The sequence below is a fragment of the Epithele typhae genome, assembly GCF_022376455.1.
Source record: "Epithele typhae strain CBS 203.58 chromosome Unknown BXZ73scaffold_14, whole genome shotgun sequence".
Lineage (NCBI taxonomy): Eukaryota > Fungi > Basidiomycota > Agaricomycetes > Polyporales > Epitheliaceae > Epithele > Epithele typhae.
Window position 1 is genome coordinate 354983 of NW_025954205.1, and position 21882 is coordinate 376864.

Here is a 21882-nt window from a genome sequence, read left to right on the forward strand (position 1 = left end):
GAAGGAAGCACCAAAGCCGATTATCTCGGAGTCTGTTCTCGTCAGCACTTGAGTGTAGGTCAACGGAAGCAATCACCGGCAAATGCGGACTGGTCCAAGTATTGGTCAGTGACAAAATAACGGAGTTGACTCACACGCCAAACTCTGCAGAAGATTAGAGACGGCGCAATGGCGGCGGGTGACGTAGTATATGCGCAAAACGTCCGAGCATGGCCATGATTATTCACCGCGAGCGGCAATGGCGCCGGGGGAGATGTGCATCGTGCCCGCCGGAGCCCGTCGTCGGGCGCACGACGAGGCGGCGATGCGAGGGTCGCCTCAAGAGCGTTTTTCGAGCGTTGCCACGTTCTCCAGCGTGTCGCAATTCACGGGGAGGGCGAGTACGGGCGTGAGGCTGACAGGGTGGATTTGGGCCTACCGGAGGCTGACGCGGCCTGTATTTCCAACGAACGTCAGAGTCGACGTCGGCGTGGAGCGTGGTGAACTTCATGAGCCAGATGGTCTTCGTTTTTCAGCCATAGTCAAGTAAAAACATGGCTTCGTGTTATCGTAGTGGAAACGGAGGCGGGTGCATACGTTGTGAGAGGAGAGAGGTCGAGGACGCGTTTGTGAGCACGGCCATCGTGACACGTCACTCTCTCGCACGTGCCTGTGACTACTCGCGCCCAGCGACGTTTTCGGAGCCCATGATACTAGCGCCCACTGGTTCGACCGTAGTCCGTGCACGCCTCGTCCGCGTCGGACAACCGTACGACGGCATTAATGAACTGCTCTCCTCCTTGGATTTCTTGCGGTTTCCGTCAAGCTTGCTCGGTTCTGCGTAAGACAATTGCCACAAGAAGATCGTACCTGCGCGCATAAGAATGCCCGCCGACGGAAAGGCTGACGTGAGTCCTCCGCCAATCTCACGATGCGTTTGTCTCTGAACCTTTCTGTTTGGAAAGCACCACACCTGCCGCGCAGATACTTTTCACCCCGGTGTGGTGATGTTGCGAGTAGGTCACGATCTACACATTGGAGACGTGGAGGAGACTACATGCGCCGAGGAGGGCTCAGCTGACTGGTTTGGCGCGCCGTTCAGTCGAGGCCGAGCAAGTGGGTATGGCTGGCAAGGGGAGTCTCCTGTCGGAGGCTCATGGTCGCTGAGCGCTGGATGGCTCTGCGGGCGAGCATGACATGCACTAGTCGCTGAGGCCTGGATGTATACTTCATGATGCGTGACACTGCGCAGTGCGGAACGGCTGTGACAGTTGCGACGTGGCAGGGTGCACCTTGACAATTCCACCAGCCCCACCGCCTACCACTGTCCGTTATCATCGCGGTATCCCCTTCGTCTCAGCCAAGTTCAAATTCTGCGCTCTTGTGCGTAGAACTGGAACGGATTTCGGCGGGGTGACCACACAGCCCTCTACCAGTGTGTATTGCCTCTCGAGTCTCAAGAGCTTTCTCCCTAATCTTCCACTCGCCCAGAACCGCTACTTCTTCAGGATCGTATGGATAATGTGGCAGCACCACGCAACTCAAGCATCAGTTCGCCCTCCAAATGGCGCAGGATAGTCTCTAGGATCTGGTTACCGTCGGCAAAGATGAGACAACGTGCGTGGCTATGGATATCTTATCAATCATTTTGACGAGAACCGCCGCAGCGCACAAAGACACCCGTCGGACTCTCCCCGTTGAACTCTGGTTAAAGGTCATCTCCGAAGTCGAGAGTCGGGAAGACCTCATTTGCTTGTCAAAAACGTGCAGCAACTTTCGAGAGGCGACCAAGGACCTTGTCGCCGACTGGATCGCGGTGATCCGCACGGAAGAGGACGCTGACCAGCTTGCGACGCGGATCCGTAGGGATCCCAGGTTCGCGCAGAGGATCCGCGAGACTCGCGTCTTGCTTCCCAGAGGTCTCGGATACGCACTTCCGATCCCAGCGCAGATGGGGCTCATACTCGACGTTGTTGACCAGCTTCCTGAACTACTCACACTGCGACTCTTCGTTCGATTTCCAGAACGAATGACACTGCACTTCTCCCACGAATTCTCTGCACCGCTGGAGCTACTTTACACGCGGCACCTCCCTCGGTTGAGATGCCTCAACGCACCCATCTTCGATTTCATCCATTTCTACGCGTTTCTCCAGCTTAATCCCCATATCGAAGAGCTGCAGGTACCGCACGACAGCCTCGGGCCCGGCTCCTTAACCATCACCCTGCCATCGCTCCGCTTCTTGACATGCCAATTCCCCATGCTAGCCAGATTAACTCCAAGCACCCGAACGTCGCCACCCGACACCGGCCCTTCACGCCTGATATGCGAGGCCCTAACCCACCTCCACCTCACGAGGGCAGCGGACGGCACCTTCGAGGATGTCCTCAACACGCTCGGACAGCAGCTCGTCAGCCTCCGCATGACGGAGCCAACCCTGGCCGGGTTCCTGAGCGGAGAGGCGTTCCCATCCTCCCTCGTCCTCCTCCGCGCGCCCCGCCTCCGGTACCTTGAGCTGGAGTTCTTCAAGGTGCGTCCTTCCTCGCCTTCGTCTTTGCGTGCGCGCTGACCGACACACCGCGACCGCAGGGCTTGTTCACGCGCGCACGCGCCTGGCCACCCGAAATCCAACACGAGGGGCCCACGGACCGCACCCACGCTTCGTTCCCGGCGCGCACGGCGGGCGAGCCCCTCACGCTCGCCTGGTGCCTCTCCAACGTCTCGGGTGCGCCGCTCGACTCTGGTGATCTCCTCCGGTTCCGCCAGAGGTGCGAGCAGCGCGCGCTCTCGGTGTTGCGGAGCGCGGCGCCGCACGTCGGGTGCATCTTGTACGGACACGAGGTGCTGACGGAGAAGGCCACGTTGGGCAAGCGCGGGCGACGGCTGGTGAAGGAGAGCCTTACGTACTTGCGGAGGGATCATTGGAGGACGGTTTGAGGACGGCGATGCTACTCTGTCAAATAACAGTGGACGTAGCGTGGTCGATAGATGTGTGTGTGGTGTGCAGGATGCGTGTATAGATAACGCTGAACGGACAATGGGTGTATCCATCAATGAATCTAATTATCTGGTCTTGTCTGAATTGCGATTCAATGAACACAACGACACGAGAAAAGCGTCTGCCACGACATTTGTTCGGTGCCCCAAGACCGGAAGCGGCCGGTAAGGCTCCTCAAGGTACTTCGTCTCCTCCTCCGTAAGCTCCACATCGAGCGAGCCTACGACGGGGTGTCAGTGCCTCGTTCCCCTCAACCAGAGCGAGCACACAAATCGCACCCAGAATGTCCTCAAGGTTCGACAGCTTCGTCGTGCCCACGATCGGCGCCGCGACGCCCGGGCGGGACATGATCCACGCCATCGCGACGTGCGCCATGCTGATGCCCTTCTTCTTCGCGAGCGCCTCGACCCTGCGCGTCGACCGGAAGCCCGTCAGCTCGAGGCAGCGGCGTGGGAGGAATGTGGACGCACCGCCCGACGATCTCGGCGCCGAAGCTGATGCCGTCGACGAGCCCCATGAACGCGTCCTCGGTCGCCCGCGCCGTCTTCTCGTCGAACGGGCGGGCGAGCAGGCCGCGCGCGAGCGGCGACCACGGGACCGCGCCGACGCCGAACATCTTGAGCGTCGGCATCATCTCGCGCTCCTCCTCGCGGTACAGCAGGCTGTAGTGGTTCTGCATCGAGATGAACGGCGTGAGCTTGTTCGTGATCGCGTAGTCTGTGGGGAACGCATCAGCACCGTCGCAGAGCCCGGGTTTGAAAAGGTAAACATAACGCACTCTGCATCGCGTGGACTGAGTATTCGAGGATGTTAGAGTCTGGAGAGGTTGGTGGGGCGTGCGGGACGTACATTCGTATGCGTAGCAGGAGCTCATGCCGATGTAGCGCACCCAGCCGGCCTTGACGACGTCATGAAGAGCCTGCATCGTCTCCTCTATGGGAGTGCTACGGTCGAAACGGTGGCCTGACAAAGATGCATAGTGAGGCAGTGAGCGTTCTAATCGACATCTGGGACAACGTACATTGAAGAAGATCGATATGGTCTGTCTGGAGACGCTCCAGTGCAGCCTTCACACCGTCGAAGATATGCTGTAGACTGGCATGAGAACAAAGCGCCTCGTCCAATAATTGAGAGTGCACAGACCTTGCGGTTGAGTCCCCTCTGGTTGATCACGCCGAACTCCTCAGAGGGTAGCATCTGATTGATGGTCTGGTCTTTGTAAATGGGAGCACAGAGCTGCAATTGAGGGGTAGATTCATGTAACAAAAAACGAAGTAGAAGCGACGTTACCTTGGTCATGATGACGATCTCGCCGCGCGGGAGGTCAAGCTGTTTAATAGCTTTGCCGAGAATAATTTCCGATAGACCGTTGGAGTACATCTACAGATTTTCTCGATAACATGAGCAAGAAACATGGCAATAAACACGACTCACGTCTGCGGTGTCGAACGTCGTGATTCCGTGCTCGTACCTGCACGATGATACTATTAGGTCGTGGTTGTAGAGCGACTTGGAAAGCATACGTACGCAAATTTGATGTGCTTAATTGCTTCTTCTTCTGGAAGAACCCAACCTTGCCAGTCCTGAGAACCGTAGGACATGCATCCAAGAATGATCCTGGAGATCTTGAGGCCGGAGTTGCCGAGACGGACTGCAAGAGACGCATTGTATCAGGCCGAGCGTATCGATGCACAATGTAGAACGTACCATACTGCATTTTTGAGGGCATAGTCAAACGGTTGGGGGTAGGGGTGAAGACGGTTATGAGGGTCGAGTACCGGAAGGATGTTGGCTATACATGTGCTCGAAGCATGCCCAGCATATAAACCTCTAACATGACTCACCTGCACTTTTGCCCTGCAGCCGCGTTCGGATGCGCGTCGAAATCCCGGGGTCAAATTGGATTGATTCCAGTGCCCACACCCCGGCCGGAATATCCACGGAGTCAGTCAGCATGAACGCATTACCACTACACACATGTACCACCTTTGCGCCGTAGCAGCGTGGCATGCATGTCTGGGCGGAGCGGTCGTCGTTGATGTACGTCTAAATCCTGAACCAGCGTGAGGAGGAGGAGGCCTCCACGACCGTACGCCGATCGGGATCTCCGTGTTGTCGCCCTCGTCCAAGACTGCGTGCCCATGATTTGCGGGGTCCGACCTCCGTCACCCGGACTGAGCGCAAAGATCGCCCACAAGCTGCCTGATGACTCGGCGCTCAAGGCCCAATGTACGAAAGCTGCGCGGGACGCGATGCAGGAGGAGGTCCGGTGTCGTTGATCGACGCTGGAAGTGGAACGGAGATATGGGTGGGTGTGCTGATCGCTCAGCGACTGGTCCCGAGTAACCGCTCCTGGTGGCGCGCTGGCAGAAGAGGCGCGGGGTTGTATGGCAGGTCTTCATTGTTCTGACAGGTATGACACCATCAGCATGACGCCGTCGGTGTGCAGCTCCGGAGAGGACGCACGAGGTAGCGGAAGTGTTTGTGGATCGCGGTGCCTAATTTGCATCGTCCCGCTTGAGGGACGTAGAAGCATCGCCACAGTTGTTAAAGCACGAGATACACAGACGACGTAAAGGAGGGGAAAAGACAAAGGGAAACCAAGCTGATGTCACGACTCACGAGAGGATGAAACACACAGACAGCTGGCCGGTAGAACAGGGCGTAGAGCATGCGCGTAGTATATGCGCCGTGGCGTCCAGCGACACACATTGATAACGGTACAAGTGAACTCTGGGATACTACGCAGAAGCGTCTGGGGCAAATATAGAGACAGCCTATGCGACGGGAAGGTAGACCTCCTGCGCGAGTCATGGGCGCAACATTTCCATTAAAACGTGCGGACAGGATATGAAGTGTAGGGTATACCCAATGTCGCCCATCCATGCTGTTCGTGAGCGTATAATGAAACCTCCAACGGTCTGAGCGACGGAAAACCACTTACCTTGGGCAGTCCGCTCAACCTGGACCTTCATCGCTCGGTGCGGAGCCAAGCTACGCCGACGATGCTTTTCGGTCCCCCAAGACCGCCTGCGTCCGATACAACTTCCACTGTACCGAGCCCTCAGCCACACGAAGAAGATAGCATGTGCATCCAAACTCACCAGATCCCCGTCGATTTTCGCGCGCAGCGTCCTCGCCTCCTCATTGTAACATGCGATCCCCTCGCGCAGCTTGCGAATATACTCTGCCTGCACATGAACCGTGCGGAGGTTACTCTCCAGCAGATCCCTCCTCGCCATAAACGACCGCTCGTGCGACTCCGCCTCCGCCTACGACACGGTCGTCGCATGGTCAGCCACAGTTCAGGGACTGTCGAAGTCGACGGAGACGCACCTCCGCCCAGGCCCGGTCAGCTTCCGCCGCCTGCCGCGCCTCCTTCATCCTCGCCGCCTCCGCACGCTTATCGGCCAGCCTCGCCGCCGCCACCACCAGCCGCGCCTCTTTCTCCATCAGCGCCGCGTCCGCTTTGATGTGCGTCGCGTCGAGCTGCGTAGACTTGGCGCGAAGAGCGGACAGGACGGAATGGAGGTCGTTCACCCCGGCTTCCGTGCGTTTCGATATCGCGGCGACAGACGCAAGTCCCGCTTCGATGCGTCCCGTCGTGCGACTCAAGGATCGCAGCTGAATCCAGACATAGATGGAGAGCGATGCGCAGGAGAGGTGGAAGAGGTAGGACTGGAGCTCGAACATGAGGACGGCTAGAGAGGCGGCGAGAAGTATGGCGGGGGAGAGAACAGCGAAGATGACCTTGGCGGCAGACTCGAGGCCGCGGTGGTGGCAGAGGCGCTGAATGAAGAGGGAGAGGGAGAGGGCGAAGAGGGTGGACGAGAAGCTCGGGCTCGGGCGGGTGCGAGGGACGGGAAAAAGGTCGAGACGGGAGGAGGGGAGCCGAGAGACGATGGTATGCGCGTGCATTGTCGAGTGGATGGTGGGAGGTTCGTGCTGTGTTGCGTCGGGTTCATCGCTGGAGCGGGCTCAGACTATATGCATCATTGACGGGGCTGACGGGGCTGACCTTTTCGCGCCTGTGGATACGGGCCGCCCGGAGGCTGACGCTGCAGTCCAGATCCCCTACGGCTCATGTGGGAAGGAGAAATCGGCATCACGTCGGACTGGAGTAGGCTGGGTGAGACGCCTTAGCGCGCGCGGCTATCTACGAGATTAGATAGCGCACCGGCCGAGACTCGCGAGGGAGATTGGAGGTACGAAAGCCCAAACAGCTTCTGGAGATTGCTCCTCCAGAAGCGGGCCCTTTTATATTCGCTAGCTACGATGTACATGAGTCAATGTGAGTCGCGCGTGCATTCGCGTGCTGCAGCGTTAGCTCGCCTGCTTGCACTCACATGTCGGGTAGAGTCAACGGAAATACAAAGAGCAATCGCACGAAAGGCGCGAGGCGTCTGCGTACGATACTGGAAGAAGTAACTACGTAGTCAGGGCGCTGGTACGCTCCAGGCACAAGAGGCAACGTGCAGGAGCGCGCGGTCACTCTCCACGGCCCGGTTGTACATGAGGCGCTCAAGTGAGCTCTTGTACGGCGCGCGGTAGCCTCGTGGCTGGGCGTCGGAGCCGCGCGCTGCTTACTAACACCGTGACTTGCGTGATTACTGGAAAAGGCAAATTTCCGTAACATCACCCCCCTCTCTAACATCGTGTCCTCACGATTCAGGCCAGAGTCCAGACGCGAAGCGGAACAGTCATCGTTCCTTTCCATCTGTCCCATTTGCGCGACCACTTATCCCATTCGTGATCCAAAGGGTCCGTGATCTGAACTAGACGCGCGCGTGGTCCTAGTAGACGGAAAGGTCGGGGGGCGGTAGGATTATGCTTGTGGTAGTCGTCGATTAGATCCTTGTACTTATCGAACAACTTTCCACGGGGGACCCAGGTGTTCTCGGAGATGGGCTTGTCTTTCCACTTGACGAGGTATTGCACAGTACCGGACTCGAACTTGGAGTTTACCACGGTCTCGGGCTCTTCGGGCTTGTCGACACCTTCAGGCGCCATGGTCTCTAAGCGCTCTTGGTTGTTGAACTCGGGGGCGAATGCAGGGGTAAGCAGATCTTCGTTGAACACGGGGTGGATACCACTGAGAGCCTTGGGTAGCTTCAGCTTGTATGCACTTGCGCCGACTTTTGCGAGGATTTTGAAGGGACCGTAGCGCTTGTGCTCCAACTTTTTGTTTGGACGCACAGTGGTGATGTTTAGCGCTTCCAACCACACGAGATCTCCTTCTTGGTAATCTCGTGCGGGATTGCGGTGTCGGTCGAATTTCTCCTTCATGATTTTCTGTGCTGCCTTCAGGCTTTCTGTAGCGGCTTCAGAAATATCATCCATGCGTGTTTTGAACTGTTCGGCTGATTCGCTCTTTGCCGGCTTGTGTGTCTCTACCCCAGTGTACGGATGGAAGCCGTGTGTCATGTAGAAGGGGGAGAACTTAGTGGCAGAATGTTGTCGATTGCGATATGCAAAGAGCGCGAGCGGTAGCCAGTCGACCCAGTCGTCTTGTCGGTGATTGATGAAGATGCGGAGGTAGTTCTTGATTTCTCGGTTCATACGTTCAGTTTGCCCATCTGTTTGTGGATGGTACGCCGTACTTGGGTTTCCCTGTATTCCTAACTTTTGGTACAAGCTCTTCGTGAAGTTGGATACGAACTGTGGTCCTCGGTCCGATGTGATCTTGCGTGGGAGTCCATGTTGCGACCAGACGTGCTTGAGTAAGATGTTTGCGTATCCTTCTGAGTCTAGTGCTTCGAGGCATGGAACTGCAATTACGTCCTTGGACTTCATGTCTACACACACGAATATGGAGTCAAAGCCGAGGCATCTTGGTAGGTGCGTGATCAGATCTACAGAGATGTATTCCCAGTTTCGACTAGGAATCTCGTGCGGATGCAGTGGGGCTGACTTGGCTTGCGTGCGTATTTTCGTTCGTTGACATGTGGTGCACCCTATGATGTACTTTGCGACGTCCTTGCGTAGCGTTGGCCACCAGTATGAACGTTGCACAAGATCTTGAGTCTTGCTCCGGCCCGGATGGCCAGCGCTAACAGAGTCGTGATGCGCGCCGATGATGCGTCCGCGGAGCGCTTTGTCATCAGGAATGACAAGCTTCCCCCTCCTATAGATCAGGCCGTCCTCGGTCTGAACGTAGTCTTCGTTTATGCCCACACGGTTACGTATATCTTCATCCATTTTAGACATTAAGTCTGTCACGGATGTGATGATATTCGTAGTTCCATCTATTGTAGTCTTGCGGAATAGATGTGGTTTCAACAGTACTTCGTTCTCGACTTCTTCCTTGTCGGCAGTGTGATCGGGTCGTCGTGATAATGCGTCTGGCTTCCCCATGGTCTTCCCTGGGTGGTGGCTGAGTTCGAGATCGTATTCTTCTATTGCAAGTAGCCACCGGACTTGTCGGGGACTTAAGCGCTGAGGGTTTCGGAAGTATTCTAGGTTCTTGTGGTCTGTCCAAACTTCTACGGGATGTGCGGCTCCAAGTAGGAAGTGCCTCCATTCGTCAAGTGCGTGTATTACTGCCAGCATCTCACGATCATAGATCTGGTAGTTCTTTTCTGCACTTGTCAGAGATCTCGATAGGAAGGCTATGGTTCGCCACTGCCCGTCTTGCTTCTGCGATAACTCGGCTCCTAGCGCGTAGTTTGAGGCGTCGCACTCGATCTTGAATGGATCTGAATCGTTGGGGACAGCGAGGACAGGTGCGCTCGTAATCAGTTTCTTGATAGCTTCAAACGCGCTCTGTTCTTCGTGTGTCCATTGCCACTCTACGTCGCCTGTCAGGCGATTTAAGGGTCCGGCTGCTTTCGAGAAGTCTTTGATGAATCGTCTGTAGAAGTTCGCGAATCCTAGAAACCCTTGTACGTGTTTCTTGCAGGTCGGAGTTGGCCACTCGGTGACACCGGCTACCTTGGCGGGGTCCATCTTGATAATTCCTGGCGCTATGATGTGTCCTAGATATTCAGTTTCTTGTACTTCAAACTCGCACTTCTCGGGTTTGCAGGTGAGTTTGTTGTCTCGCAAGATCTTGAGCACTTCGCGTACAACGCGTCTGTGTTCGTGAAGATCTTGCGAGAGTATAAGAATGTCGTCTAGGTACACAATGACCTTGCCTTGCAAGATGAGGTTGCGGAAGATGTCGTTCATCATCATTTGGAAGGTTGAGGGAGAGTTTGATAGTCCGAAGAACATAACCGTGGGTTCAAACAGTCCTCGGTTTGTGATGAACGCAGCCTTCTCCTCGTCTCCATCTTTCATGCGGATATTATTGTATCCCCATCGCACGTCGAGCTTGGTGTAGTACTTGGCTCCTTTGAGGCGATCAAAGATATCTGACATGAGAGGTAGTGGGTACTTGTTCTTTTTGGTCATGGAGTTCAACTTGCGATAGTCTTGTACCGGTCTTAGCTTACCATCCTTCTTTTTTACGAAGAAGAAAGGTGCTCCCCATGGTGACTTAGAGGATCGAATTCGTCCAGTGCGCAGGTTCTCATCCAAGAACTCATCCAGTGCTTGTTGGTGTTGTCGGGGCATTGGATACACCTTTCCACAGTATGGTTTCGCGTCAGGCAGGAGTTCTATAGCGTGATCGTATGGGCGTCGCTCGGGTAGTGTGTTGAATGTACTGTCTTCAAACACGTCCTTGAAGTCGTGATAATGTGCGGGAACCACTTCTTCAAACGTTGCGGGGGCGCGTTTCTTGCTCTGTTCAATGGCGATATCCATAGCTACTGAAGCTCTTCTTGCATGCAAGTAGGCAGGGACGTCCATCATGAACACGCGTTCACCTTCATCCAGAACGTGTTCGCAAGTGTGGGGACAGCGGCTGAACTCCACAGACTTCTTTTGCCAGTCGATCTGTGGGTTGTGGTGCTGGATCCATTCGTGTCCGAGGAATAGATCGGCCTTGCCTAGGTCGGTGACCAGTAAGTGCATCATTTCTCGGTGATTTCCGATTGTGATGAACACTTCTACGTAGTGGGTTATACTTCCACCTATGTTTGGTGTGCCGTCCGCATTGTGTACAGGTATGGGTCGGTCATAGGCACGCATGGTTAAACCAGCTCGTCGTACCAGATCGCGGTGTATGCATGATCCTGTACACCCGGTGTCTAGTAGGGCCTGCACACTTGTTCGTTTGGTGGTTTCTGGATTCTCAAGCTCTAGCGGGATGTCCATTTGTCGCTTAGAACCTAGCGCTCTGACCACGCTGAAAAGCTTGGGTCCGATGCGGTTGATGCCGAAAGTGTTGGGTGTGTTTTGTTCCGCTGCACTCGGAGTTTTCGTTCTTTTTTTGGTAGTATTGGAGAGAGAATTAAGTACAGATTCCCGTCTGCCGCGCTTCACTGGTGAAGACGCTCTCTCGGTAGGTACATAAGGAACAGAGGAATCTACAGTGTTCGCTAGGTCCGGAACTTCGTATACAGGTAGGCAAGCGAAACGATTCTTAGTAGCTATAGTACATTGAGGGAGAACGGAATTGATTACGAGGGGGGAACGGGGTCGTGCAGCAACTCCGTCCCAAACGAAAAACCCTGCGACAGGAAGTCTTCGGGCTCCTCGGAGACCCAGGCGCGTATAGCATCGACAAACTCCGAGCGCTCGACGGATTCCCACGCGCGCAGCGTCTGCGTCGGGCGGTTCGGAATATGCCAGGGTGATCCGCACGTGCCGGCTTGATCCTTGCGCGCGGCGCACTCGGGCTTGCGGCACTTTTGCGCGTTCAGCCTGTCGATGTCCATAGGTTGTCCTTTTCCTCCGTAGGTAACCCCGGTTGGCTCGCGTCGGTCCGTCCTAGGTTCGTACAGCGGGCGTGATGGTGCGGGCCTTGGTGGTGTTTCGTTGTGGTTCGCGCGCGAGTTTGTGTTGACCGTCGCGCGCGCAGTACTGGTGGTCGCGTGCGAGTCGCGCTGCATAAGTCCGAACTCGCGGTCTGCTTCGTCCAGGTCTGTGATGCGGGTCTTCCATTCCTGGTACGTCGCGGGGCGGATGTGTGATCTGTAGATGTCCTTGAGGAGGTCTTTGCGTGTCTTCTGTAAGACCATCTCAACGATTGTTCCGTCAGTGAGGGATAGTCCAGCCGCTAGCACAAGGCGCTCGAATTCTATGAAGAAGTCCACTGCGTTGGTCGTCCCCTGTCGGTACAGCGTGAGGTCGTGGAACGCTCGTCGCTTAGCATTCTTGTCTAGAAACACTGCGTCCATCGCATCCCAGAAAGCTTCATGGTCGGTGAAGTCCCAGCGACCGTTGACGTCGTGAGTGGTTCTGAACGCGTTCTTCCATTGTTCTATGGCATTCGTTCCGCGCACGAATGAGAGCACGTATCCGACAATGTCTTCTATGGGACCTCCTCGGGTTAGGAGCTTCATCTCGTTCCTCCAGTTGACGTATTTGGTTCTATCGCCTGCAAACAGTTCCGGTTCCTTCTTCCGGTAGTATGCCGGAGACGTGTTGGTCGCGTTTACTGTCACTGGGGGAACATTAACTTGGACAGGTACAGCGGTAGTGGCGTGATCGGAGAGGTGTCGGAGGATGTCGACAACGACTTGGAACTGTGCGGGGTCAATTTGTGACGCCATCGTTGTCGTTGTTGGTGGTACAGTTGGTGGCGGAGTTCCGTCTGGGCCTTGATCAGGTTCGGATGTGGTGTCGCTAATGTCGGGCGTTTCGGAAGGAGGTGTTGTGGTGGGATCAACAACGGTCTCGTCGGGGTCTTCGAAGTTTTCTTCGACTTCTTCCTCTTGTGGTGGGATGATCTCTGCCCAGCGCGCTGAGATGAAACGGCGGATATCGCTGGTGGTATCGTCGTAGCGCCGGGGACAGGGATTATGTTCGCAACGTTGGAGTTGCCTGGTACCCTCTGGTCTGTACGCGTCGTAGTCGTCTTCGACGTTGTGCGCGTGAAAGCGCCCTTCGCACCGGAGTGGTCGCGACACGTTGAGGAACTGTTGCGGAGCCTAGGAGTCGAGTGATTCGGGCAAGTCGGCGAAGAGACGGCTGAGCGCTTTTCGCGTGGGAATTGTTTAGGCGAGGTTCTGTCTACACGACTGTCTGAACCTAGTAGAGGGCGTGGAACACTAGCTGACGCTCGAGGCGTGGGAGGATGTGGAGGCTGTGGCGAGTGCGTAGGTACTCTAGGTACTCTCCAATGGGTAGGACGTATAGGATGAGGCCGAATTGGAGGTTGGGGGCGAGAGAATTAAAACGTAAGGCGTTCTCGCCGGGATCGAGGTTGTCAAAGGTGGCTACGCGAGTACGTCTCCTCTCGTTGTCTTCAGTGGATAAGGTGAATACAATGCGGCCGTTAGGGAGCCAATCGAAGCGGTAGAACACGTGGGTCCAGGGGCCTCCTTCGATGTATTGGTAAGCAGGGGCGGTGCCGGGAGCGGCGTCTACCGTAGTGCAGTCTGCTGCGAACCAATAGCTATCGTGCTCGCTCACGCGGTAGGCTGTAGTGGTGTCAAGGTCGATAGCAGAAAGCTTATCACGAAGAATTCCAGCGGGAGTTCCGTACGCGATGGGTTCGTCCGTCTGGACACAGGTGCGGGTGATGAGGGATTCGTAGTGCGCGGGAGAGAAGATCGGAAGACCTTCGCGGAGGTTGTAGTAGGCTTCGAAACGTTGCAGGCCGTAGCGCACGTCTGAGTAGTCACCGGTGAGATCCCAGGACTCCGCGTAGTTGGTGTTGACGCGGCGGAGGTAACCACGGACCGTGCGATCGTGTTGGTCGAGCGCTTCGTAGCACGGGCGCGGGAAAGCGGTGCGGTCGAGGTGAAGGAAGTGGTGGAGGTAGTTGGCTACCGGTTCGTAGGGTGGCGGATAGTCGTCGAGGAAGTTGGGACGGATGCGGTCTCGCGGTGGAGTCGCAGTCGACTCGTCGGCGAAGATGTCGGTGAGTGGGAGGATAGAGGGAGTGCTTCGCGCGGACACTGGAGGCAGGTCGCGTTAGCGGTGAGGGTGTAGGGGGTGTGGTAGAACCGTACTCGTGTATTCGCGCGCTTGATTCCGCGGCGAGTGGGGTTTTGAGTAGGTGTGGGGTTTGGTAGAAGCTGTTTATGAGACGCCTTAGCGCGCGCGGCTATCTACGAGATTAGATAGCGCACCGGCCGAGACTCGCGAGGGAGATTGGAGGTACGAAAGCCCAAACAGCTTCTGGAGATTGCTCCTCCAGAAGCGGGCCCTTTTATATTCGCTAGCTACGATGTACATGAGTCAATGTGAGTCGCGCGTGCATTCGCGTGCTGCAGCGTTAGCTCGCCTGCTTGCACTCACATGTCGGGTAGAGTCAACGGAAATACAAAGAGCAATCGCACGAAAGGCGCGAGGCGTCTGCGTACGATACTGGAAGAAGTAACTACGTAGTCAGGGCGCTGGTACGCTCCAGGCACAAGAGGCAACGTGCAGGAGCGCGCGGTCACTCTCCACGGCCCGGTTGTACATGAGGCGCTCAAGTGAGCTCTTGTACGGCGCGCGGTAGCCTCGTGGCTGGGCGTCGGAGCCGCGCGCTGCTTACTAACACCGTGACTTGCGTGATTACTGGAAAAGGCAAATTTCCGTAACACTGGGGCTGCAGTTTGAGCGACAGCCGTTAGAGTCGGTGTGCACTTCATGAGCCACCTGATCTTCGTTCTTCAGCCAGGTTCGGAGCATGCTTCGTGTCGTCGCAGTGGGAGCTGAGGCAAATGCATACGTTGTAGGGAATATGCGTACGTTGTGGAGGGAGAAAGGTCAAGACAACTAGTCCGGAGGACGCGTTTCCGGGTGCACCGTGACCGTGCACCGTGACAGTTTTCTCGCACGTGCCTGTGACGTCGCGCTCAGCAAAGTTTTCGAGTCAATGCCGCTAGCGCGCGCATATGTTGCTCGAGAATCGAGATCTTTTCCCGCTGTTCGTCGTTCGACTTCAGGAGGGTATCTCATCCCTACCTTCGCGCTCCGTCTTTAGGGGCGTGCATCTCGACATGCAGGCCTCACTATCCCTCGGCTCTCCGAGTCACCAACTGGTCTATCACGGCAGAGATTTCTTCTCCTGTCATTACGTGAGGCAAGGATCGCGACGCACTCACAAGTAGACTAAGATTTGGTCGCGTAGAGTTATTCAGGATTGTCAAAGGATGTGATTGCGGGACGTGTAGGTACCGAAAGACATCGACAGACTGAACGAACCACGGGACACGTAAAAGAAAGAATGGATATATCAAAGGTGAGAGAAGAAACCGAACCACGGAGTAGATAAAGAAATTGAACTGGGCAAAGAGACCGAGAATAGATCAAGAGAGAGACCATGGAGATGGAAGACGCGAAACGAGCGAGCCAGACGAAGATAATGTGGGCAGGGAACGGGGATATAGGAAGCGAGACATGAAGGTCCAAGGCGTGCACACGCTGCCAGGGCTCGGGGAGCAATGAGTGTGAAAGGAATCAGCGACGGACTCGTCTCCTACAAGTCGCACCGGAAGGGCCTATGCATAGGACCTCACACGCAATATGTGATAAGGGTTCCACAGCTACATGGCGATGGGAGACGCATATGCTGTTGAGGGCCGATGTTAGCGACAAATGCATTGGGTAACGTAGAATCAGACACGCACCGTACGACCCCGCCATGAGCGTTCGCCCAGCGACCCGATGGCCACGAAAGAGCAATCTCGCCACACCCATACGGCTGCCTGTCAGAAGGAATGATGAGGTCGCGCGTTCATAGAGAATGCGGGAGGACGTACCCAAACGGCTATCCCGGTGCATCCCCATCCCCATAAAGCTCCCGTCGAGCCCGTCGTTCTTCATCGAACCCGGCCCACGACTGCCTCCGCTCGTCCACCAAATTCTGGATTCGCCCAACCGCAGCCTGTGCACGGCGGCATTGAGTCGCGGGAAGCGCACGCACAAACAGCAGAACACTCACCCGAACCTGAGCCTCCCAAGCGTGCAGCCCCTCCACCTCAGCCTTCGCTCTCTCGTACTCCGCCTCCAGCTCGTCCATCTCGACAACCCGACCGTCCTGCATCTCCATTGACCCCCTCACCGCGTCCATCAACGTCCGATCCGTCCGCATGGCCACAACGCTCTTGACCTGCTCAGACAGATCACCTGTCAGCTACCAACCCCGCAAACACCAACGAACGCTCAGACGCACCTCCGCGCGGAACTTCCCCTCCTCCGCCTCGCGCAACGCCGTCGCCTCCCCATCGATGACCGCATCCAACACCGACCCCTGTGCCAGCGCCACGGGCGCCGCGGCCGACCCCGCCAGCTCGAGCTCTGGCCGCGCGACCGCCGCCTCCTTCCGCGCGCTCCTCCCCAGCGCCGACAGCACTCCAGTAGCGACGGCGTCGAAGGCCAGCAGATCGGCCTCCGCTTGCGCCCCCCGCGCGGAGAGGCGTGCCGAGTGGTGGCGGAGCGACGTCTTGAAGAGCCACAGCCGGAGCACACCGAGGCCAGCCCCTACGACGGCTCCGGCCGCGGGGAGGAACGGCTGGAGGTCGAAGGCGAGGACGACGAGGCCGGCGGCGAGGATAAGGACCGGAGACAGGGTCGCGAGAACGGCCTTGGCGATCACCGCGAGGCCGTGGTGGTTGAGGAGCCGCTGGAGGAGGACGAGGAGGACGAGCGCGAGGAGGACAGTGGATGGGGTCGCTTGCGGGTGAGGAGGGACGACATCGAGGCGAGACGACGGGAGGCGAGTGATGAGGATGTGCGCGTGCATGTTGCTAATACTGATACTGATACTGGTGGTTCTGGTGGTGATCCTGCAAGTAGATCTGGGTCACGTCGGAGGCGTGGAGGAGACTATATGCGCCGCCGGGGAGGCTGGTGAGGCGGACTCGTTGTGCGGGCCATGGCCATGTTGTCAGCTGAGACAGCTTGGCTGACGGTAATGCAGGCGCTACGAGTATTTTCTTGTGCACGATGGTTTGAGACGAGCAAGGGAGCAGTTCGATGAAGACATGGTTGCCGTTGGGTGGGAGGAGGAAGAGGGCAAGCGTGCCACGCGTGACATATTCCAATGGTCGTTACACCCTGGGTGTAACGCTCACATGAGTCACAACGGTACACATCGCCTGGGACTCCTTTGGGACTCCTGCTCGGCAATTGGAACTTGTCTGATCTCGGAGACGTCCAACACCAAATGGATCTGTGGACGAGGGCCATCATAATAACCGAAGAAATTAGGAATACACAATGCCTCAAACCCTCCATCGTAGGCCACACAAGCGGATAAACAAGTCTCCAGGATCGCGGAAAGTGACAAAATCGTCACCGCACTCCCTTCTGCTCGAACATCTCCCTCATCCCGTCCACCTGCCCCGCCCACACCGGCAGCGCCAGCTCCACCAATCTATCCAACCACTCCCCCACGATCGTCTCAGGGGACGCAACAAACTCGAGCTCGCCCGCACGCATCGCCCGCCCCATCCCCTCCCCCTCCCCGCCGAAGCGCACCTCCCACCACAGCGCGCGCAGCCTGGCGAGCCACTCCGGGCGCGCGCGGTCGACGCGCACCCCGCGCGCGACCGCGTAGAACGTCCCGCGCGCGGCATGCCAGCCGCGCGGCTTGCACAGCGCGAGGCGCCGCTCCGCGAGCGCGTCGAGGAGGAAGAGGGTCTGCGCGGTGTGCGGGAAGTCGACGTGCGCGAGCTTCACGACGAGCGTGCCGCCGGGCCCGAGCGCGCCGAGCGCGAGGAGCAGCTGGGAGAGGAAGAAGGCGTCGCGGAAGACTAGGTAGGAAAGGGCGGGCGCGTCTGGCGCGTGGACGAGGGGCTCGGCCGGGCGGTAGTCGCGGAGGTGGTGGCCGTCGATGATCACGAGGGAGTATTGGTGGTCGCGCAGTGACGGCGGGATGGGGGCGAGGGGGACTGGAGGGGGTTCGCTGTCGTGGGTGAAGTCAAGCTGGAGGAGATCTTGGATGACGAGGGTATAGCGGCGCTGATAGCGTTCCTCGAGTAAAAGACGGTAGCCACCTTGAGCGGTGTCGAGCGTGACGCCGGTGCCCTGAGCCTGGCTGTTCTTGGCGAGAATGTAGGAGCTGAACCCTCCAGGAGCGCAGCTGGGGGTGGATAAGATGTCTAGGTGTGTGAAAAACGCAGTTCGATGACATTGAGAGCCTTACCCGATGTCGAGAAACTTGACTTCGCCGGAAGGAGGGATCAATCCCACTTCGAAACTGTCAATCTCAGACATCACGGTCTTCATCTGCTTGAACCAGAAATATTCCGAGTTTGCTTGTGCTTTTGGCTGCTTCACGACAGCCCGTCGCTTCTTATACGCATTTTCGAGGTTTTCGCTCTTCCACCCCTGTTGCCAGATGTTTCTGATGAGCGAAGGGGTTTTAAATATCAGCTAACAAGGTCATCGCACCTTTGCACGAAGGGTAACGAGCTGCTCGAGGCACGAGATCTTCCGAGTGGCCAAGATGGCATCGAGTATATAGTTGTTGTGATATGGTTCGGCTGAGGCGGTGGTGTCAGGGATCATTGCGGAGGTGCGGTACGATGGTGCAAAGAAAGTTGATGTGTCCCGCTTCCTGCAGACGTGGGCGGTATATATGGTGCAGTGCTGCGGTAGCGTGTGCAATGCCGCAGAACGCAGGACACGGAGTCAAAACTGAAGCCCAGAGATCTTCATGTTCGATTCTGTCTTGGGACCCCAAAACGTATTGCAAGCAGCGTTGCTACATCTAGGTCTGGCGTCCGATAGCCTGGTGGCAGGTGAAAAGGTCAGAATGCGGCATTGGCCTGCTCATAGGGTGTACGGGGTCCCGGAGACCAGGACCCGGAGAATGCCGTCGCAAGGAGCGCGCAGCAGCCTGACACACCGGGGCGACCATCTTTCTAGTGCCACATTAAAGCCGAGAGAAAGGCAAGTAAGGTTTTCTCTCGCCCATAGAAACCCATAGAAATGCTTTTTCTGACCGCACGTGGATTTTAAACCTTATAAACGGCTCCCAGAAAAGCTCCCAGAAAGATCGTCGCCCCGGCGTGAGAGTGCGACCAGCTCGCGCGCGGTGCGTGCATCACGGCAGAGAATTCTACAAATCCCGACACGGGGTGGACCGCACGTGCGATATCAATACAACAAGACTACGGGACAGGAACGAGGTACGGCACTCCGTTATACGGGCGTGGTCTGAGCGTCGAACGATTTGTGGCCGCCGACCATGATTGAGACGGGACCGGCAGACTCCGAAACGCTGCGGGTCTGCTCGGTGGACGACGCGAAAGTGGGGGTGTAAGGCAGAGGCGTGGGGGCGTAAGGCATAGAGGCGGGGGAAGAAGGCTGGGAGAAGTTGACGTTGGTGGAGAGGTGGATGGAGACGTGCTCGAGCGGCGAGAAGCGGGTGTAGACCACGATGATGATCACCATCGGGTACAGCGCCTGCGCGAGGGTGTGTGAGCGCGCGCGCGACGTACGGCCGCCGCAGGGAGCACTCACGACGACGGAGGTGAGGCACAGCCCGAAGACTTCGTTGAACAGGGGAGAGGACACGGTTCGCTTCGCGACCGCGCCGTTGGGATCTGCGACGCCCGTGATCTCGAAGGTGGCGACGAGGATCTACGATGCGCGCAGGCGGCGTTAGGGCCGCGCACGGTGCGGGGGCGCGTTTACGCACCCAGACCATCGCATACGCAGCGCCGGACTCGATGAGCAGCAGGAGCACGCCAAGTGCGGGAGATCGCAGCGCTCGCCGTTCGCCGACGTACAGCGACTCCCGGTGCTTCCTGTACAGGGCTTCGATGAGACGCTTAAACGAGTACAAGGACGGCGTACCAAGCCCGGTATGCGATCAACATTGTCGGGATGATATTCGACGTCAGCGTCAGTAGAGTGAACGCCAGTCCGAACCCGTTCCGTGAGATGAACATCGTTGATGACAGATGAGACCGTTTGCCGGACAAGAGTGCGCCTATGATGCCGATCGCTACAGCAGCGGCCCGGTTTCAGCTTGGGGGCAAGGTGATGAAAAGAGGGATACCCGCGTTGCAACGAAAGGAAGAACACCCCGCAGATCACTCTTACAAGCTTGTTTCCGGGCCAAAGCGCGAATGCACGCCACCATACGATACCGTCACTGACAAAGGACTGTGAACGAGTAGCAACGTTAGCTTCAAAAGGGCGTGTTCCGACAGGTGGATCATGGACGTACGCTCGCATTGAACAAGGCCGTGATGACCCATCCGACCGTGACGGAATATAAAGGCAGGCCGTCCGCAGGGGGAACGTAATCGGGGTCGTTCAAGCTATTGGCGACGCTGAGTAGATCGTCGTTCTCGCGCGCGACACCTCCGAGCAGGAACGCGTAGTAGGCGATGGTGGATATGTACTGAAATGTTACCGCGGCGAGCAAGATCTTTACTGATCGGAGCCGGATGCCTTTACGGCTGCAGTCGTTGAAGTGAGCGAAAGATGCTTGGAGATCAGAGACAATTCGTACATGAGAACATATATCGTCGCCACGAAGACGATGGACAGGAGCGCTAAGGGAGTGAGTCAGTAACGCAAATGCATCCGAGAGTCAAGAGGCGTACTGATCATGCCGGCACATAGCCCCGTCGTAACAAACAGGAGAGGGAAGCCTGCAAGGACATCCGTTCGCAGAGCGTCCAGCGCAAAGTCATTGACTTGGACCATTTCAATGGCCAGGAGAGGACAGGTACGGGGTATGTTAGCTGGCAGCGTGGTGATACTCGAAGGGGAATATAAGAGCCCCCACGCGCTCCTCAAAAAGGCTAAATCATCCAAAACGTGTCGGTCGGTGCGCCCACGTTCCACCCTAATCGCGACCATTCTCGCGACCATTCTGTCGTCTCGATTTGCGCAGCTGTCTGCAGGAGTGTAAGTAAAGCCGACCAGAGTAAGCGATGAATGGGGAGCACACATGTGTGCTTCGATGGAAGAGACTCGCCCTCGATGACAAGCGAGAGGCGAATTCCAGGGTCGTTGGGTCGCCGGACTGACACGGCCGTTCATCCCCAGTTTACGGCACCGATATCCAGCAGTTTGAAAAGTAGAGGACGTAATTAAACAAGAGTCTGCTTACCTCACCGAGGCCGAAGACGCCACAACACAGTAGCCACGTGGTAGACGCTAGCATTCGCGGAAGCCTCGTGTTGAACGCGTTTGAATTCTCTGGCTGCTGTGATAAGACAAACTGACATACGTGCAAGTACGAGAGCCTCGGGTTGGCGGCCGTGCGGCCCCCGTACGAGGTGTCGGACCGGTCTCCGAACCAACAAGCTGTCTGCGCAGCAGTGGGAGTTCGTCGTACGCGGGAGATCGGCATATCAGCGTGTGGAAGTCTTGTTCTTTGCGCCAGCGGAATGCAACACTGAGGAATGCAACTATCAATCAAGTGCTCAGGCCCAGTGCTCCGCGTTGTTCGCATGACGGAAGAACGTGCTCACGATGCGACAGCGTCTGGACTCGCGCCACGAGCGCGAACACCTGTAGCAACAAGTTCCCTTTAGCTGATATCTCAAACATTTTGTGTCTCTAGGGACACACGGGGCAGATAGCCAAGTCTCACCGCGCAAGTCAAGGCTTCGCGGCAACTTCTGCCTTCTCTGACCCCACTGTGGCCGGTGGGGTGATGGAACGATGATCAGGAGGTACAGCTCGTGCACATCCGCACTCGGGATTTCCAGTCGCGTAATTTGGTCTTCTATGACATGTTATCAACATAGATCTGGCGAGAACTCGATCTGAGTACCCTGCCAGGAGCTCACCAGTACTAGTGCGCCCACGCAAACCACTTAGCGCTCTATCGTTGCTGCTACGCGGAGTTTCGCCGGGGCGCTACCTCGTTGGCACGCACCTGGCAGCGTCCCGTCTGCGAACGGCACAGACGGCGATCTATGGGGGAATTCCGAGAGCACATCCCGAAGCCC

At 56.9% G+C, this 21882-nt stretch overlaps 6 protein-coding genes across 6 annotated transcripts; 1 reads left to right on the top strand and 5 right to left on the bottom strand.

Moving 5' to 3' along the window:
- Positions 1-1586: 1586 nt before the first annotated feature.
- Positions 1587-2916, top strand: BXZ73DRAFT_99906 (uncharacterized protein; the record flags this gene model as incomplete). Its single annotated transcript, XM_048028161.1, has 3 exons — positions 1587-1596; positions 1647-2509; positions 2569-2916. 3 exons carry the CDS (start codon positions 1587-1589, stop codon positions 2914-2916), a joined length of 1221 nt encoding a protein of 406 aa, XP_047879481.1.
- A 126-nt stretch (positions 2917-3042) lies between these two features.
- Positions 3043-4629, bottom strand: BXZ73DRAFT_44389 (Aldo/keto reductase; the record flags this gene model as incomplete). The annotated part of the gene is made up of 10 exons (XM_048019330.1): positions 3043-3197; positions 3256-3386; positions 3448-3694; positions 3756-3770; positions 3827-3940; positions 3999-4065; positions 4121-4213; positions 4268-4357; positions 4412-4448; positions 4505-4629. Coding segments are annotated over 10 exons (1074 nt in total), but the record flags the coding sequence as incomplete, so codon positions are not given.
- A 1342-nt stretch (positions 4630-5971) lies between these two features.
- On the bottom strand, positions 5972-6895 carry BXZ73DRAFT_76352 (uncharacterized protein; the record flags this gene model as incomplete). Its single annotated transcript, XM_048022404.1, has 3 exons — positions 5972-6028; positions 6082-6249; positions 6314-6895. The coding sequence occupies 3 exons, from the start codon at positions 6893-6895 to the stop codon at positions 5972-5974; spliced, it is 807 nt and encodes a 268-aa protein (XP_047879483.1).
- An 8564-nt stretch (positions 6896-15459) lies between these two features.
- On the bottom strand, positions 15460-16703 carry BXZ73DRAFT_76353 (uncharacterized protein; the record flags this gene model as incomplete). Its single annotated transcript, XM_048022405.1, has 4 exons — positions 15460-15504; positions 15589-15666; positions 15903-16070; positions 16134-16703. The coding sequence occupies 4 exons, from the start codon at positions 16701-16703 to the stop codon at positions 15460-15462; spliced, it is 861 nt and encodes a 286-aa protein (XP_047879484.1).
- A 551-nt stretch (positions 16704-17254) lies between these two features.
- BXZ73DRAFT_44506 (uncharacterized protein) lies at positions 17255-18295 on the bottom strand (the record flags this gene model as incomplete). Its single annotated transcript, XM_048019351.1, has 2 exons — positions 17255-18044; positions 18108-18295. Coding segments are annotated over 2 exons (978 nt in total), but the record flags the coding sequence as incomplete, so codon positions are not given.
- Positions 18296-19108: 813 nt separating this feature from the next.
- On the bottom strand, positions 19109-20626 carry BXZ73DRAFT_99911 (uncharacterized protein; the record flags this gene model as incomplete). The annotated part of the gene is made up of 8 exons (XM_048028163.1): positions 19109-19372; positions 19430-19549; positions 19608-19716; positions 19766-19916; positions 20062-20077; positions 20142-20376; positions 20430-20472; positions 20524-20626. The coding sequence occupies 8 exons, from the start codon at positions 20624-20626 to the stop codon at positions 19109-19111; spliced, it is 1041 nt and encodes a 346-aa protein (XP_047879486.1).
- Between the last annotated feature and the right edge of the window lie 1256 nt (positions 20627-21882).